General features: G+C 43.1%; 2 protein-coding genes across 2 annotated transcripts in view; both read right to left on the bottom strand.

Annotated features, from left to right (window-relative positions):
• osbp2b (oxysterol binding protein 2b) overlaps positions 1-3,851 on the bottom strand; it is a 48,634-nt gene extending 44,783 nt beyond the window's left edge. The window contains exon 1 of the mRNA XM_046387424.1: positions 3,342-3,851. Coding sequence (XP_046243380.1) covers positions 3,342-3,499 — 158 coding nt within the window. The 5' untranslated portion in view covers positions 3,500-3,851. The remainder of the gene's footprint in view (positions 1-3,341) is intronic.
• An 807-nt stretch (positions 3,852-4,658) lies between these two features.
• rasl10a (RAS-like, family 10, member A) lies at positions 4,659-18,431 on the bottom strand. The gene is made up of 3 exons (XM_046387423.1): positions 16,832-18,431; positions 9,520-9,644; positions 4,659-6,809 (listed from the first exon to the last, which is right to left on the bottom strand). The coding sequence occupies exons 1-3, from the start codon at positions 17,045-17,047 to the stop codon at positions 6,539-6,541; spliced, it is 612 nt and encodes a 203-aa protein (XP_046243379.1). The 5' UTR covers positions 17,048-18,431; the 3' UTR covers positions 4,659-6,538.
• Positions 18,432-18,699: the final 268 nt, after the last annotated feature.

The raw sequence follows: 18,699 nt of genomic DNA, 5'->3' as shown, positions 1-18,699 counted from the left end.
AGCTCTAATAGCACTCAAAGCTTTAATGCCATGTAATCTTCCCCAAAGAATCAAGCCAGATTTACTTTAAGAGGTGAGTAAGCAGTTTCGAGAGTATTAAAACTGGGAGGAAAAGTCAATCAAGAAATTAAAAATGAAAGATGTTGCAGGGAGGCAAAGATCTTGTTGTGGTGTGGCTGCCTAAAAATTAAAAAAAAAAAAAAAACCAAGGCTGATGCGGACTAAAAGACAACCAGCCTTGCAGTGTTAGAGCCAAAAGTAATCAATAACAAGTAAAATGTTGAATCTCTATAAAACTCATTACAGTTTAACTGACGCAAGTGCTGAGTGTGTCAGTTCCTCCACAGAATCAAAGCATTGATTATGGTCCTCCACTGCCCTTTGGCTTCTCAGCTGTGAGTTAGACAACTAAGCCTTTGCTTTGACAACAGCAGGAACTGGGAATGAAAGTGATCCCCCAGGATATATGCCAGACCTCTAATTGGCAGTCAGTCATTAATGATTAGAATATGAACTGGCCTTTTAAAAAGGGCAAACAAATATTGAACATTGAAAATCAAACAACTGATCAATGCCTGTTGGGCCACATCTGATGCAACATAACTCGATTCAGCTTTAAAGTGCTTCCTCTCATAACACAATCCATTATAAAATGTTCATCCATCAAATCATATCATGCACTTATCCAAAGTGATATCATTAAATCCTTAAAAAATGGGTCTACAAGTTTCTTACAGTGCTTCAACATAAGACAAAAAATACTGTGTATGAGCAGCACCTTAAGTGTTATTAAAATAGCCATGTAATTGAATGAGGCTATTTATAACTAGCACAATCTGTGTATTCATCTATTAATTGTAGGACAAGAACAAAAACGTTCTGCAGAAAGTGTACATAAGAGATGCAACACAATTATCACTTGGCATACATTGAAGACACTTTAATTAACATGTTGTCACATTTGTGTGACTGTTTCCCTTTCACTTCACTCACAATAGGAGCGCAGACAGTCGGTCAGAGAGGGCTCAGACAGAGGACACAAAGCCTGAAGTCAGACTCACACAATGTGGTCTGCCAGGAAGACAACAGTGGCGGGGACAACTTGTCTGCTTCACTGCCTCTGTGCTCAGATGTCAACGGGCTACCTTTATTTCACGGAGAGCAGTCACCTTGCAACATAATGGACTATTAATAGAGGGTAGAGGTAACCATGAGCTAAGGCACGAGTACGGCTTTGCCAACCATACCTGAGTATCACATAACAGTGATAACAACAAAAGACGATCAGGCTGCCTAAGACAATGTGGTACTAGACTGTAGTATGGGGTGAAAGAGGCCCCAGATGTGTTTTTTTTAATTTTTGCCAGCACAATCAGTCGAAAACTTTATCTATCAAATCTGAAAAAGTATATTTTTGAAAAGTGCATTTATGGCTGTTGGAGCTGTAGAGAAGCATCATTAGTCAAAGACTCAAGACCTGGACTCAAACCCCCATAATGACAAGTACTCACTATGCAGAAGAGAATTTAAACAAGACAGGGTCCTACTTTATTGATGATTTTGCACTATAATCTCCCAGAGAAAGATGGCATTTGAGAAGCCAATTATCCCAGAGGGATCAATTTTATTTTATTCACTGCAAGCAATTAAAATTTTCATTGACATATTAAGCCAGAAAGGGTTTTTTTTGTATTTTTTGATTTGTGAAGGCATTAAAGCTTCACTATGACTACTAGTAGAGTTAGCAGAGGTTAACTCCAGTGGGTGCGCCTTCATTCTGCTATGAACCATTTAATTAGGAAAACTGGGTCAGACAAGGTGAACAACTGATGGAACAAATACTCAGTCTCTCCTTTTATGTGGATCATGAATATACACAGGTGGTTCAGGGCTTCCTGGTGTGGCATCATTAATTGCTTCATATGCATCCCATAACACAAAAGGTATAAACGTCGGGTCTGTTCATTGATATTCTGGGCAATAGAAACACAGTCGATACTGAGTTTAAACTGGTAAAACCTCCTCAGGGCACTAAGGACATTGCGACCTTGAAGGTGATATAGCTGAGTATTTAGATGTTGACAAAAGCAGTCAAGGAGAAGCAAGTGAGCTGGTTAAACATACAGGAGCCAAGCAATGAAAGCTCCTGGGCTTTTATGTGATAAAATAATTACAACTCAGACCTAACTTATAGATATTCCACAACTTTAAACCACATCTCATTGTCTTTGTCAGCGATTGATGCAGTTAAAGCTCCGAAAATGCCACAAAGCAAGTCTATTTTGTCACACATGGTGTACCCAAGGTCAAGACTGAACTTCCTCATACCAGATCATATGACAGTTAATGCACCCGCTAGTGAAGTTTAATTAAACATTATACCGATAATGAAGTGGTTGTGTCGGGAAAAAACTGAATTTGAACCATCAAATCAATCAGCTTTATGCTAAAGTCACCAGTCATATGGACTCTTCTAAGCAAATTGAGTGTTTTGAGTGTTGAGTGCTGGCAGAGGGACTAAATGTTTGTCACCCAGCGTGCTTTATGGCCAGTTCATGATTTCCACGCTGTGCCTCTACACATAAACACGCAAACCAGTGGAAATGTGACTCCCTGGCGAAAAGCACCTGAGCCACAGGTGTTGGGCTGTTGTATCCCTAACGTTAGCTCACAACCAGCGACTGCGTGATGGGAGTGAAGACAGAATGATAATGACAGGGACCACCTCTGGCAGCGTTATCTCGTTACAGCGATCACACTGAGTGGCTTGGCTCAGTGACGTTAGCTCATGCAATGAATGAATTAATTACACAAAATGACAAACGTATGGGAATAAAAAAGGGGGAGAGAGTGACATGAGAAGAAATAGGCAGGACGTCAACTTTATTAACTAGACGTTTAAAGGCCAGCTGTCGAGTTAGTATCAGTGAGGCACTGGATCTTCAACTGTCATGAGCCCAACGACTCAGGCTAAGTTAGCGGGCTAGCTCAGTTTGTTAGCTAACGTCGGTGCCTACTACTACTACTACTACTCCTCTGACACTTTCTGAATTAGAAATCTCGCTACTATTGATGCTATGTGTATGTCTGTCCCTGTCACTGCCTTTCCACAACATGCGGTCAGTCGCAGAGAAATGCAGTTACGTTTCTGTCACTGTCAGCTTGAAGTAAACAGACAGCTGACTCTGTCCATTTGACAGCTAGCATTAGCCTGCTGCTAGCCAGCTGAGGCAGCCAGCTGTAGTTCAGCGCCGACACAGAAATACTGTAGCCTGTGACTAACTGTGCGCCCCAATGCTGTCTTTTTGAGAAATATTGCACACTGTGTCTGCAAAAATTACCTGTAATATGAAAGCAGGCCATTGCTGAGGACAAACCATCGCCGCTGGTACCCTTTTAAATAGTTGGTCCATTTAAAAAGCCAGCCTTTGTAAGTATCCGACCCTGGAGCCGGGGCCGCGGCAGAGGCGGATGCCGAGCCCTTCCCTTGCTCGCTCATCCTCCGTTCAGCCGCACGCCGAAGGGTGCAGGATAAACCGGAGACAGCGGGGACAGGGACACTACCCCACCGGGACTACCAGAGCGAGGACGTCGGCACTAACGACTGAGCTCGACGGAGGAGGACGAGAGAGAGAGAGAGAGAGACCACCGTGATCCCCATTCACATGACGCCGGAATGGACACTGGAGGAAGGACGAGAAGTGATGCCAAGACACTTTGCTGATGCAGACTGCAGAGGATTCAGAGCACAGAGCTGGGCGGGATAGAAAGGGAATTCCTTACATGGCCTCCGTATAATCAGATAAGTCTGTCGCTAAATCAACAATAATTTCCATGACGACAGACGAAACAATGTGCGGCAGCGACATTAGGAGCAGAGACCGGCTGCAAACCTGGCCATTAATGAAGAGTGGACTTTAATAGAGATGGCCGCTCTATCAAGTCAAGTCTATGATTCAGACATGCACCACGTGACGTTGTTATCTAAACATTCCTAAACATTTGACATGCGGTTTGGTTGCTGATCCCCGCACAGGTGAGTAGGCACATGTATGATACACGCTTAAACGCTACAAAAAAATGAACAAAGAAATAAAAAATAAGATACACCCTCGTATAAACACTATAAACACAGTTCACAGCCATGACAAGCTTGTGCCGCCCTTTCATTTGTTCCATAAACGTCCATGGACCCTACCTGTTGATTGATTTTTGGTAGTTTCTTTCTTTTCCATTATTTAATGTTAAGGCTGACGGAAGGGATCTCAAAACTGCGTTTAATCAGGTGTTTTGTGACAAAAGGTACATGTGCAGGGTCATAGACAGGTGGTCCAAAGAACCACCATGTTTTGATTTTGAGCCACCATCAGCCAGCCATCGATCAGGCTACAGATGTCAGCACCACGGACGATTACTGATTTATTCATATATTTATCGACTATTTTTATTATCAGACTTTCACCTTAAATGAAAGTAGGTTATTATGACATTAGAGAGATCACGTAGTTTTGTTGATTACAATAAAAAAAACTTTAACCAAAAATCTGGAGGAGTTTCAGTGCTTGGTGCCCGCTCCGTTGTCAGCCTCTGATTTGACTCCTGATAAGATTGTTTTGCCACAAGGTGGCAGTGTTGGCAAAAAAGCGAACAGCGTGAGATTGCAGTTCTCAAATGCATTTAATAATTCATCATGTGTCAAAAAAACGAAAAAAACCCCAAAAACAAATAACACACAGTACTAACACAGTAAAAATAAATACAAGTAATGTTTCTGATACAAAACTGTAGCCCTTTTTATTTGGAAACGCGCAGCAGACAAACTGATGAGAACTCATGCTACACACAGTTGCTTTCTAGTGTATCTCTGCTACATATTTCTTTTTTTATCTAGGAAAAAAAAACTACACACAGCCATCTGTCCTGGTTGAAGGATTCAGCACTACATCTTACAGAGAATCATGAGCTTGTGCTCTCACATGCCAATGAAAAAAACGACCACATTCACTCCACTCAGCTGCTCATTACAGTGTCAGAAAACCATGTATTACAAAAATTAAACACAATATCAAATTTAAACATCAGTGCAATTAAACCCTGACTCATTGGCTCTACCAACAAAAGCATGCAAATCAATTACTCTATGAATCACTCTTATATACAGTAGATCTGCTTACTTTCAGTGCGGCCATATTCACAAACTATCTAACTAGGCCTAATCAAAAGAAAAAGCAACTGTTAATCTCACAACATTTCCAATTAAATAGTCTTCAGATATTGATAGGAAAGCTCTGTTAAGGTTCCCTGTGTGTCTATGATGTACTCATGGGCTGTTTTGTGTAAGTCATTGAGCTTTCTGCAGGATAAGCTGAGTGCGAGTGGATTTCATCGTATTTAGGGACAATTTTAATATATTACGGTGTTACACACAGCCAGTCAGGACAGCCCTGTGGGATTTTATTGCTCCTTCCCAACCCAAAGCTTCAACATCTGTCTCTTATCTTTTTGTGTCAGTCCTTTGCTTGCCTGAATGTCAGCTATCAAACCAGCCTCTCTCTGTCTCCATCTCCCACTCTCTCTCTCTCTCTCTCTCTTTCTCTCTCTCTCTCTCTCACACACACACACACACACACACACACACACATAAACAGCTATGCTGCATGCACAGCTTCTCGTTTCAGGCTCTGCAGCCTCCTGCAGGTCCCCAGTTCCCTGGATTTAATGTATTCATCAGAAACAGACACAGAGTGAGAGGAGGGAGAAGATTAAAGCCCTACAGTACATCATGATAAGGACTGCAGTATTTTCTGCTGCAAGACAACCTTAAAACACCCTTGTCTGAACAAACAGCTTTTACCGCTGGACAAGTTTGAAACAGGAACAGGGAAAGAAAAAAAAAAGCAGGCTACCTCTCAGAATATACAGCTAAACACCATCTAATCTTATCTAAACATTTCGAGATAATCGCCCCAGAAGTGAAGCAGTAGCTGTTTTTTGCTCTTCATAATTCTGTGTTGCTGACCATTAACCACACACCATCAAAGAAATCCAAATATGTCTGGTATGAGCGTTTGCTGTTGACCTTACTGAATATGACAAATTCAAAAGGAAGACTCGATGATATTGCTGCCTCTCCGTTTTGAGTCTCACAATCACAGCTTCCATCCTGTTAAACCCAGCTACACAAGACAACCCTCAATAAGAGTCGCTGCTGTGTAATTTGGGAAGCACAACTTCAAATGTCTAACTGTCTGGTTGATGTGAGGAAAAAGTGTGCAATGCTAGTCATGTTGGTTTCCACCAGCTTCCGCCTCTTCTATCTCCCCCATAGCATCTATACATTTGGCAGAATTGGACTAGGAAGTGGTTGGATAACCATGTGTGAATTTTACAGCGCAAGAGTCTCATAAACCTCATTTTGAAAAATCAGCTCAGTAAAGCAGGAGGCCACAGGGTATATTTCCAGCCATTTAGATAGGAAGTCCTTTTCTCCACTGCCGCTCCACGCCTGAGGGGAGAGGAGTGGAGGGAGCTCTCTGGGTCACATGATGGTGCAGCGGTTCCTTTGTAGCGCCCCCTGCAGACGGATGGAGGTGTGGTTCTGGCGCATGCCCCGTGCCACAGCGATGCCCAGCAGCTCTTTGAAGAGCAGGACTACGTGCCAGTTAAACTTGGCAGAGCACTCAACGTAACCGCACTTCCAGGTCTTCTTTACCAGAACTGACACTGCCCTGCGAGGCATGAAGCGCTGTCGCTGCAGATCTCTCTTGTTGCCCACCACCAGGATTGGCACCTCACTGCTGCTGCCTTCCCTGCAGGAGCATATGAGAGGTAAAAAATAATAAACAAAAAGAAAAACAGCACAGGTTCATCTAAAAAAACACAGTTATTGTCTTGTTGTTTGTCACAGTGGTTGGCTGGGCATGTGCAAGATGTCTGCATGTGTGCAATTTTTCCTTCTTTCTGAGGTGTGAGGGGGTGGATTGGAGGATTACAGCTCATAGGCTCAAGGGGCCTCCCACCACACTCCGCAGCGACTGGTGTACAGCAGTATTATGAGTGTGAAACTGTATGGCAAGCCAGAGGGAGGCAAAAAGAAATTCAAGACTTATGTTTGTGATCCTACAGTGTTCGTGAAAAATACATCCAGAACATCAAGTCTAACCATTTCCCTAACACCTCACTGGTGCCGTTTGAAAATCCAATCTGATGCTCTACTTAAAGGGGAGCATCAGTATATGTAAGCCAGGGCTTTGTATTTACATATTTTGTTGTGTAAGTGATTTATACTTACTTTATACTCAGTTTTGGATATGGTCTATTAAATTGCTGATGTAGATTGGCTACAATGTGATCCTTTGGGGCAACTCTGACTGTCAGAGTTATGGCCGATAAAAGTGCGTTTTTATTTTTTTTTATTTTTTATTTTTTTGCCACTCACCGGCTGAAATGATTAGAGTGAGAGAGAGTGTCTGACAACATCACAAGAAGGATCCCTACAGAGACAGAACGTTTTGTTAAAGAGTGAAATCCTTTTTGTTTAACCAGAAGCACAAGTCCCGGTCAAGGAGAAGTCACGCTCTGAAATCTCATGAGAGGTGAGTTGTTGCAGGAAGACGGCAGTAGCAACATGAGTCACAGTTGGAGAGAGGAGTTTGGAGTTTACTGAGGGCAGCTGCCAGCAATAATGTTGTCAGACACTTAGAGTAACAATCTTAGTCTCTGAGTGGCACAAAAAAAAAAAAAAATCACTTTTGGTGGATGTAACTTTGACGAATGGACCAATTCCAAAACTTTTGTTAAGTGTTAATCATCTACACACTGAAAGGCACTGCAGGCCACAGATTTAATCAAGAAAATTGAATTCCACTTTAAAAAGGAGAGGATGATGTAGAGAAAAGTAGTTACTCGAGAAAATCCCGGATTAGACCTCAGAGGAAATACCATGAAGGAAAGATGGCTAATTATGTAAATCAGATTTCTAACAATCAGATTGTTTTTCACTTTGAATGCTTTCTGTTTGGTTGGTTGCCAAAGTCAGTGGAGTTGAATGGAGCTTTAATGTTTTGTTTTTCATGAAAAATAATGATATTCTAACAAGTACAGAAGGTCAAGTTGAAATCACTGAGGACTCCTACATTATGGAAGCACATGACATCTGCTGACTTGCTGAGCTCAGTGTCAGCTGAGCTATAAAATGTTAAAGCTGCTGTGCTAACATTAATGACTTCCTCTTACAATGAATAGGACTTTCTTTTTCTTACAGCGTGTCTCATCCTCTGACAAGGACTTGCATACTTATGCATACTTGCACGTCTGCCCTGACAGATGGACATATCGCTCAACAGAGAGGAAGACACACACTGTACAGTTCTCGAGCCCTGAGGCAAAGTTCTTAAAAGATGTATTGAAAAAGAAAAACCACACTGCAGTAATCATCTCACTTTTCTCCTTTTCACTGGGTGTGCTCAGATAACAGCCTTAAAAATATCTCCTCGCATATCTGCTCGAGCTTGAGTTTATTTACGAGGACAAGTTGTACGTTCTCTCTGTGTGTGGGGCTAAAAAACTGGGGGAAAGCATACAAGAGTGATACACCCTGTCATGGACCTCATGCAAGAGGGGTAAAAATAGAATGGGGGAAAAAAACAAGGTCATTATGCTTTTGAATGGATCTTTCCAGCATTTTAAGCACATATTTTCAAGTAAAATAAGCAGATACATCCGCTATAGCTGACATCGACAATCAGCCTCAGTGATTCTTGATTTCAGTTAATATACAGCATCTGTCCCTTCTCAACTCTTTCCTTCCCACCTCCAGTCTGACCTCAAATCTTTGTCCTATGATTATACGTTTCTCCTGATCTCCATTCCTCTTGCATTCTCCCTTCAGTCTCCAGCTGCTGGTGATAATGGTTTTCCTGTCACGGGCCATAAACATTCATGATAGCTCATTTGGAACCGCAGGAAGGTTAAGATGGTCCATGCAGTGGCAGTTTGGACATGTAGCTACAACATGTGAGAACAAGCGAGGCCACTCATTGCACCTTTCAATATGTAAATATATGCAAGCATGCCAACAGCGAAGATGACAGAGAAAGTGATGTCTTTTCATTGGTCTTTTTTCCTGCTAGTGTTCCTTGTTGTTTGTCATGTTTGTTCAAATCAAGACATTCACTGTATCTTCCTCAAAGCTTCCTGTATTTTTCTGCTGTACTTTGTTCAAAAAAAGCTGAAATATCCTAAAAAAAATCTTTAAATCATACTCTCATGCAGCAATGCCAGAAGCAAAATTCATTACTAAACTGTCAGGATGCAGGGAGGAGTGTGCTGAATTAAAAGATATCACCACAAGCAGACTATCTGTCACTGTCACGCTGTCACAAACGTGTAATTTTACAGCTTACGAAATTGCGCTTTGTCTCCAGACGGGTGATGCTGGGATGTCATTTTGAATCCCAAGTGAGGATTAACAAGCTGTACGTCAGTGGATGTGTGCTTAATAATTGCAGCTGACCATACCTGTGCTCCACTATCTGCTGCCTGATCATTTTGACATATTCAAAGCTCTCCACGCAGCAGATGTCATACACCAGGATGTAGGCATTGGCATTGCGAACACCTCTGCAGCGCAAATCCAGCCACTCCTAAAGGACAGACACGGAGAAAAAAAAGACAAATACACAATATAAATAAAAACAGATGTTCAGTATGACATGGAGAATTTTTAGACATGCTGGCTAATCTAGAGATTGCATTAGAGATTTGGAACAGACCTCAAAATGTATTCATCCTATGAAATACCTCAACACCATGAGGTTGACATTTGTAGTTTAGAGAGAAACGTCCAGTCAGCTATTGGATAGATTGTCATGGCATTTGATATATACATTCATGTACCACTCAGGACCAATCCTAGCTGATCCTTTGCTGATCCTCTGACTTTTCATGTAAGCACCATCAGGTCAAACTTTTTATTTGTCCATTACTTGGGTTTGACTAAACACCTGCAAAATTAAAGACTTTCCCATGAGCATCTGCTGTTGATTGTGTTTAGTACTAATGCCTCACAAATGTTATCATGCGACCACCAAACTGAAAAGTTGTCATGATAAACGTTTCCCTCTAAACATCATCATGTTAACAAACAGTAGACAGCAGTTAACTGAACAGCTTGTAGTGTGTGTTTTTGCAATTATTCTAAAGCTATTTGGCTCAGAGTCATAGTTTGACTGCCTCCGCTGCTTAGCCTCTGTGAAAAAGTGCAGAGTCAATGAAGTCTTAGAGCTGGCATGACTCTGGGGGGTCTAACGGCTAAGAACAAAATCATAAAACAAAGCGAAAGCTCGGCAGTAAGCACTGCACAGGGTCTTAGCGACACGTGTTCAAGGACAAACAGAGTGGTTACAGCTTATGAGAAAGGAAAGCAAACACAGATCCTTGTGACGGGGGAAGAAAAGAAGAAGGAGCACATGTGACCGTTTTTGACTTTTGTTGCTGCTTAGCTAAGCATTGTGATGCAGTGCACATTTCCTTGATGGTAATGAGCTTCAAACTGAAGCAAAAACACACAACACAAGTGGGTACATTTGCACATTACATGGGGGACAGTTGCTTCAATAGGAACACACAGACCAATTCTTCTACTTGTGCTGCTTCCCAGAGCTCTCACAACCCACCATCACCACCACGACACTGCCTCTGACAGCATGCAATGAATTTATAAGCATTTGATCAGATGAAAAAGAGAGAGAGGGTAAAATAGTGGAGCTTCAGTGGGTGGGAAGAAAAGATCTGCTGAGGGAGGGAAATGAGAAAACAAATGCTGCCCTGAGGGAATGCTGAAAAGATGAAAAAAGCAGCAGTGGATCAAGGGATGAGCAGACAGGGTGTCAACATAACCTCTGGGGTGCACACATACTGCTAATGAAGGGTCTGGAGACTCTCAGGAACTGTGTGCAGGTTAACTCAATTCAGTTCATTTCTATTCAATATGATTTAGCAGGCAAACTTTGCCTCTGTGCAAGAACCAATAATGTAAGACGATTAAATGCTAATTGTACTGCGCAAAGCAGACTGATGGCAGCAGAGACAGACAGAGGTTAAATTTCATGCTGTAATTAATTCAGGAGGATCTTAAAGGAGCAGTTTCACATTTTCGGAAATATTCTCATTCACTTTCATTACAGAGAGATGAGACATTGGAGCCAGTGGCCAGTTAGCTTAGCTTAGCATAAAGGTTGGAATGAGGGGGGAAACAGTTTGCCTGGCCTCATCCAAAGAAAGTCTTCTTACCACCACATTTAAAACTCACTAATTAACACATTATATATAATTTGTTTAATCCGTGCAACAATGAAATGCAAAAATAGCAAGTTGAGGGGGTTATGTGCCAGACTATTTATTGGCCGGTTGCAGCAATTTGTCGTCACTGTGAAGTTGCCAGGCAACCAGCGGAGACTCCAGAAAGTCAATCATTTGTTTCTTGGCAAGGAAACTGGTAAAGATATTGTATTTAATATTTTTCTTTGACTTTGAAGTTTAAATTAAATACATTATCAGTTTGCTTCAGCTTGCGACTGTGGAATTCTATTTTGATCTAAAAATATGATTTCACAAAATATCCTCCTCATCAAACACAACTTATACACACAATTTTGATGTATGACCACCACTGAAGCTGTTCATTTTTTCATATGCTATGACTTCACATCTGTTCTGCTTGGTGTAGTAAATAATTTGGCTTTGTGTTTTTTGACGGTTGCACCTGGACCTCAGGCACAGATGATCAGGCAGCTCTGTTTGCATGGTGCTTTGAAAACTCAGATATCAAAGTGCTGATTATCAGACCTCAGTTCATTTTTATGCCTCTAATTAGCATGGAGCTAATATGACCCCTGTTTCTAACACTGTTTGCTGTGATGATCGAATTAATGGAAGTAATTTTCCATGTGGTGTTTCCACATTTCATCTACCACCTGCAACAGCTTGTGCAACTTGAAATGGGAGTGTTGAAAATGTAATTACGTTCTGCTTTTCAAATAAACATATATTTACAGGCAATCTGTACAAATAAGATGAACTGATAATCTGTGACAGGGGAAGCTAAGGGAGCAGGCGGTGATCAGTGTAACTTGTAATGATTATAATGCCAACACGTCTGTGTCAGCAAGGAATAATTTGCCTTCTGTCAGTTTGGAGGAGGGTGTTTGTGGGGTTGTGTCTAGGTGAGAGTGAGGAAGAATCAGCCTCAGACATCAGCAGGGAGATAATGAGGCCGACATGGCACAGAGATAAACATGTGGCATGAAGATCGCAGCCATGGAAAGTGAAAGAAAAAGCACAGGAAGACAGTCAGTAAAGGGGGGGCTTGTGTTGTGAAAACTGGTATAAATGCGGTTATTTTCTCTGTCTCTTTCCACGTTGGATCAGTTTTCAGCAAGCAGAAAGGTACTATTGCTGCTGTAATTTCTTCTGGTCACCTCTATTGTGGAGTATCCAAAATGAAATCTAAAGTCACGTCAAGCAGGTGAACGTCTCAGCAAATATTCACTTTTTTTTTTTTTTTTTTTTTTGTTTATTTAAGCAAGATGCATTCCCCGTCATCACACAACATATCATCATAGCCCTTTTCTGATAACTGAGGCAATTGACAGCGTGAGATGCAAACATTGGCTTCAGTTGCAGCCTCACATCCCTGTGGGGCTAAAAATAGCAGCTTGTGCTCTCATCTCATATCTCTTTGTCATCCAAGTCCTGTTTTTAAATGTGGAGGAGGGGCTAGAAACAGCAACACTACTTCTTCAAACCCAAACAAGAGGCAAAATAAAGAAATGAAGAACAAGAGTGCAGGAGCATGCTGCTGATTAACGGAAATCAGAAACGTTTAAAATGCATGTGTGGGCATGTTTATTTGTGTGTGCTCACAGGATGTGAGAGTGTGCTTGTGGGAGCGTGAATGTGAAGTGTGGTGCCACTGTCTGTATCCTCCAGTCGGTCTTTTTGACAAAAAGAGCATCTCATCCTTCGCTCCTCAAGAGCCAAACAGAACACGTCTCCCTGACAACCGCAGGCCGTGGTCAGTTTAAGCATGACCGAGCTGTCGTGCCTCCTGATATTAATGGAGGCAGCTTAGCTGAAATGAGTGGTTGTGATGGATCAATACTCAAGCCAGGAGAGAGGCAGGTGGTAACCTGGTGGGGGGAAGGGTGCTGAGCAGTTAGAGATATGCCACCCATAGGCCACGCTGGCGGGTTCACTATTAAAACTGATTACATCCCTGGGGATGAAACTCCCATTACTCAGTGGTGACCTGTACCAGGCAGCCATTACAATCTGTAGGTTTTACTGTCCTTTGGAGTAATTCACTTTGAGATGATATGGGGAGGAGGGTATGTAGCCAGTTTCAAACAAATAATCACTGAACGCCGCTTATAAAAGGGATCATGTATGGCTAATCCTGGTTAATACAATCATTAAATGCTGATTTTAACCCTGGACCTCACATGGACACACAAACCCAAGGGTCATATCCATCTTCTCATCTAACTCTTGACAAGAAGGTATTTCCAAAAATGTTGAATTTTTCCTTTAATGAATGACTCTCTGAAATGCAACGTGTTTGCAGTTCATTTAAATGTTTCCATCCTAAAAGCACAGAATCATTTATTTTACTCAGTGGGTTTTCTAATTTGTAAAACTTTAAACTCATGTAGGGAAAAACCATGACACACAAACACTTATTAAACAGTCTGCAGACACGGCAGATCCACACATCAAGTTTCTAGCGTGTCTGCGAGAGTGAAAATTACACAATGTGTGACATGAAAAGCAATGATTTCCACCTTGTTATCAGACACTGTATCGACCGAGATAACTGAGAAAAATGTCCAGAAAGGGCAGCAAAGGGAGAGGGAGCATTCTGTGTGGGAGGAAATCACAGAGATACATGATGCCAAGAACAAAAAAGAGATAAAAAAAGAAAAGAAAAGAAAGAAGAAGGGGGAAAAAAATCACTGTTGAATCCGCTGTCAGGCTTAAATCCATCTGTCATCACATCTTACTGACACGCTGTAACAGACGCTCTCTAAACATAATGCTATCCACAACAGACACGCATATCACTAAGCAAGCAAATCATTACACCATTACGGCCTCACAGTAAAATAACAGAAATCATGCCTGTTTCCAGTGTTGGAAATGATAAAGATGGCTGTCTACGTGGTTAAAATGAGGTCACAAGTAGCCTGCCAGGACATTACTGTTCTTCTTTGAAATATAATCTGAGTTGATGAGAAATTGCCATGCTGCATAAGCATGGAGGCGTACTGACTCACTCCATTTTGCAGCTTATTCATCACAAATTTCAGAGGACATAAGAAAACCTCATTTGGTAACCCTTACTTTGATGGTGTCCATTAAACTCTGTGCAACCTTTCTAATTGACTGCAACAAATTCCTGCTGTCTCCTCTGTTGGTCTTTTATTCCCAGCAGTATTCCAGCAGGGAACTGTGCTTTAATTCAATCTGCTGTGTACCGCAAGTAAATTAAAATCAGGCTTCTTTGTGCTGGCGCTCCTCGACGTTCATTGTGTCCACTGCCCCTGACCCAGGCTACATCCCTCTGCCGACAGGGTAAATAAAGAGCAGGGCCGTGAGTGAAAAATGCCCCGTCTCTCTCTCATCGCCGCTGTTGTTATGAATAGAGGACACCACCAGACAAAGCAAGAGAGGCTTCTGAACAAGCAGGACATGACAGGAGCTGGGGAGGAAAAAAGAATACAGCAGGCCTTACAGGGTCGTTCCTCAGCGAATGAGTGACCATAAATCTGTCTGATAGAAATGTTGTGGCAGCACTCGGCTAATGGTTTTCTCTGCCTGTGTTCCTTCCACAAAGGGCCTGCAAAACAGGCGCCCGCTCACTTCTCTACACTCTCAAATGAGCAAGAAATGTTCACACCGTGTGATAGAACATGTTACCAAATGGTGCTGAAAAGCCTTCTCAGGTGACTCAACCTTTGGGACACACACTAACACTCTCGCACACATTAACTCATGAGACTCATCCTGGCTTTCTGCTCACACCTACCAACATGTTCCCAGATGGGGCTTAACCACCACTTAGCAGACGAAAGGAGGGTATGAAACGATGAAGCTCTCTGTAGACCTCTTAACACTCCTTAACACAATGTTTAACCTTGTAGGACAGCAACATGTAATTCTACAACAGCTTGACAGGATGATCTTTCTGGCCTCTCAGCCTGCCTGTCAAATGTTTTCTGTGTTAACGGCGGGCTTTCCGAGCGCACAGCAAAACAACACTTTGGGAGGCCTGACGTTCGAGCTGCTCTTTTTTTTTGCCTCCTCCTTGGCCTGATCTCATTTTCTCAGCGGCACCTCGCCTGTGCAGATAACCACAGCTGTTCTTGGGAGGCCCATGTGTGACACTGGAGGGGAGGGAAGGAGAGAAGTGTTCGGCAGCAGCAGAGTCAGGTGTGGTGACCTTGGAGGTTTCTATCTCGAAAGAGTCACAGCCTCTCCGGCAAGGCTGCAATGGACAGGAGTCAAATACACACCTCAAGCCGACAGAGGCGTCGAGTGGGCTACTTTCCAATACCCAAGGACTTCTCACAATCGCGTACAGACACACACACACCAAATCCATACGTTTTAGCTTAAAACAACATACTAATTCTCATATATAGATGGAAATAGGTTTTGGTTACGCAAAACGTTCCTCTCCGTGGTGGCGGTGAGGAGATCCCATCTTACCCTCAGCTTAAGTGATGCGGGACAAAATCCACAGTCTGTGTAAAAATGTTTAAGTTCAGTAGGAGTTGATATCAGGCTAGTTACTCAAATCAAGTGGATATCTTCCAAAGTTACAGCCTTTTCAGTATGAAAACCCCTACGAATTTGCAAAGAATGAGGACTGGATTTTGTCCCCCAGTCACAACACTGAACTGATTACAAAATGGATTTCTTCAAGGCCAGTATATGGACAAGAGAAACAACTATAGCATCAAATAATGCTTTTTTGATGTACATATGAGCATGTGAGTAATGTCTTTGGAAAGACTTGAACCCAGAGAAGACAGAAAACTTGATTTTCCAGTACCTCCAATTCTTGGCAAGGAAGAAGACAGAGCTACAAATCTGCTTTGCAAAGTGACTACAGACCTTGGGCGTTTGGCACTACAGTGCATTTTTGCAATGATCCTGTAAGCAGATGCATCTCCGACTAATGAGGTGTGGCATATGACCCCTGGCCACGAATAAAAGGGCAGTCTGTTCTATTTTTAAATTGTGGAGTTTTAACCAGGTGCTGTGGCGATGCCTGCAGCACAATCTGCTGTTATTTTCTGTGCACAGGAGCCAGATCCAAGTCCGGTTACCAAGGCCTGCATTATACTCTCATCAACTCACCTGAGTACATTTTAACAACGCTCTTGGGAGCCTGCAGAAGACATGTTACAATTAATAAACAACAACATGCAAGCTGGCATTCCCTCCTCATCAGGAAGGTTGAGATGGAGATAGTTTGCACCGTCAAAGTGAAGCTCTCCCAGGCTTTATATCAGTCGGGTCTCCATAGCAACTAGTAGACTAGGGACATCTGATAGTGATAGAAGAATAAATAAAACTGGTATTTGTGTCTTTGAGGACTGCCACTGGCTGTGAACATATGGGCACTTGTAAAACTAAGAAGAGGTTTAAATAAATGACATGCGGTTTTGGGCTACCTGAGAATGGATCACCAAAGCTTGTACAAACGCTTCTCTAACAAAGTTCAATCTTTCGGTAGGACGCACGTCCTCAGAGGGAGACATTATACCTGACTGGAGCTTGATGGAAAGGAGGAGATTGGCGGGACGTCCAAAATCTTCAGCTCATACATGTTCCCGTTCAGTATGACGGAGGGTCTGTACACATATCTGGTCCTGGTCGGCGTGTACACCTCCGAGAAATCGTTATAGATGAACTGGCGGATAATAGAAGTTTTCCCCACTCCGGGAGCACCGATGACTGCGATACTCAGCGTCTCCACCATTCCTGGAGCACGAGTTCAGCACCATGGACAGCGACGACAACAACGACAGATGTGACCGTCCAGAGACACAGCTGGCCGCCGCTGTTTTGTTGCTGCTCTGATGGAATTCAATTCCGCTGCAACCCCTCCGCCTCCTCTTCCTCCTCCTCCTCCTCCTCTTTAACCAGCAGCCTCTAAATCACCTGAACTGGGTTCAACTGCGTGCAATTAAACGAATCGATGGCCGACAAATCATCCAGCCGTCGAGCAGAGCGAAGAAACTTTATCTGCAGGCTGAGGGCGGCAAGAAAGGAGCCATGCAGCTCGGAGGTTGTCAAAACTCAACCATGATCATGCAGATGGAGGGATTCTCGCTGCCTCTGCAATCCAACACAGGGAGTGAAACTCTTGGTTTTGAAGGGACATCCTCAGGCGACCTCGTCCCTCGAGAGGAAGCATGAAAGTCCGTCCTTGTTGTCTCCACATGGACATAATCTCATCCAGGCTAGACTCTGACCTTGTCCAAACGCGCAGGAGCCCCTCGGTGTCTTCAGTGACGATCTTCTCCGCACCTTTCACTCTTTTCCACCGATGCACCACCACCACCACCACCGCGCTCCTCCATCACAGGGAGGACGGGCGCACAGCCGCCAGCCTCGCTAATACGCTTCCCACGTGCTCTGAAATTACACGCAATCCCATAATCTTCCTCTTTTTTTGTTCGATGACACAAAGATAGGTCTGTGTGATTAAGAAGAGAGGAGGCAATCCGCACAGCCCGCAGACGCGCGTTTACTGTAAAGGCATCTGGAGCCGATTAACGAGCACCGTGTGTCTGCCGTTGGTGAGAGGAGCTGGTGAAAGCTGCTCTCTCTCTCTCTCTCTCTCTCTCTCTCTCCCTCTCTCTCATCACTTGCAATATCCACTGCCCTGCTCATCCAATAGGATGAAGTCGTGCGCAAGGCGTGTGAAAGCTTTGCGCTCCCATACGCCGCACACAAATGGCAAAGGAGCAGGCCACACACACACACTGTACATCATCTCAGCGTGCGGGTCAAGGAGAAGCAGCGCAAGACCGAACATCGTATCTCTGAGGGACACGACTTATTATTGGACGGGGTCCTCGGTGCAGGGCAAGGGCGACGTGCCCCATCAATCACTGCTGGACGGCAGCTACACACAGCAGTGACAAGTCTGAGGGGTGGACATTGGACATGTTGGTCACTCAGAATCTGGGGCTTATATCGTCGGTTTTCCAATGTGGTGTCACTTTAGGACACCATTATAAAAGGTGTATAAGTTGCACCTATATTGGATTTATTAATGTTTAATAGATCGTTTAGTAAAGCTTTATAGATCAGCTCTAATCTATTATGTGTTGGTGTTGATCATAGCTGGATTTCCAACCAAGAAGGCAGCTGCCCCGCGCGGCCCCTGGCCCTAAGGGAGCCCAAAACCCACAGACTGGGGTAGTTTTATAAAGTAAAATAACTTGGTAACTTGCACCACTGAAGCACAAAATAAACTGACACACTATGAGGGCCTTGAGATGATACAGTGATGGAAGAAGCAGGCCTATTCAGATCTTAAGCAACAGGAGCTACACTACAGCGTAGAAATACTCAGTGTCAAGTAAAAGTCCTCCTCCAAAAACTTACTTCAGTAAAAGTACA

This window comes from Scatophagus argus, chromosome 4 (genome assembly GCF_020382885.2).
Source record: "Scatophagus argus isolate fScaArg1 chromosome 4, fScaArg1.pri, whole genome shotgun sequence".
NCBI classification, from domain to species: Eukaryota; Metazoa; Chordata; class Actinopteri; family Scatophagidae; genus Scatophagus; species Scatophagus argus.
The sequence above is the reverse complement of the archived record's forward strand: the minus strand, read 5'-3'. Positions and strand labels throughout refer to the sequence as shown.

Coding starts and splice junctions, on each gene's coding strand:
- rasl10a (XM_046387423.1), bottom strand. CDS start 17,047: ATGGTGGAGACGCTGAGTATCGCAGTCATCGGTGCTCCCGGAGTGGGG. Junction 9,645..16,831: donor TTCCATCAAGCTCCAGTCAG/GTATAATGTCTC, acceptor TCTGTCCTTTAG/GAGTGGCTGGATTTGCGCTG. Junction 6,810..9,519: donor CAGCAGATAGTGGAGCACAG/GTATGGTCAGCT, acceptor ATGCTCCTGCAG/GGAAGGCAGCAGCAGTGAGG.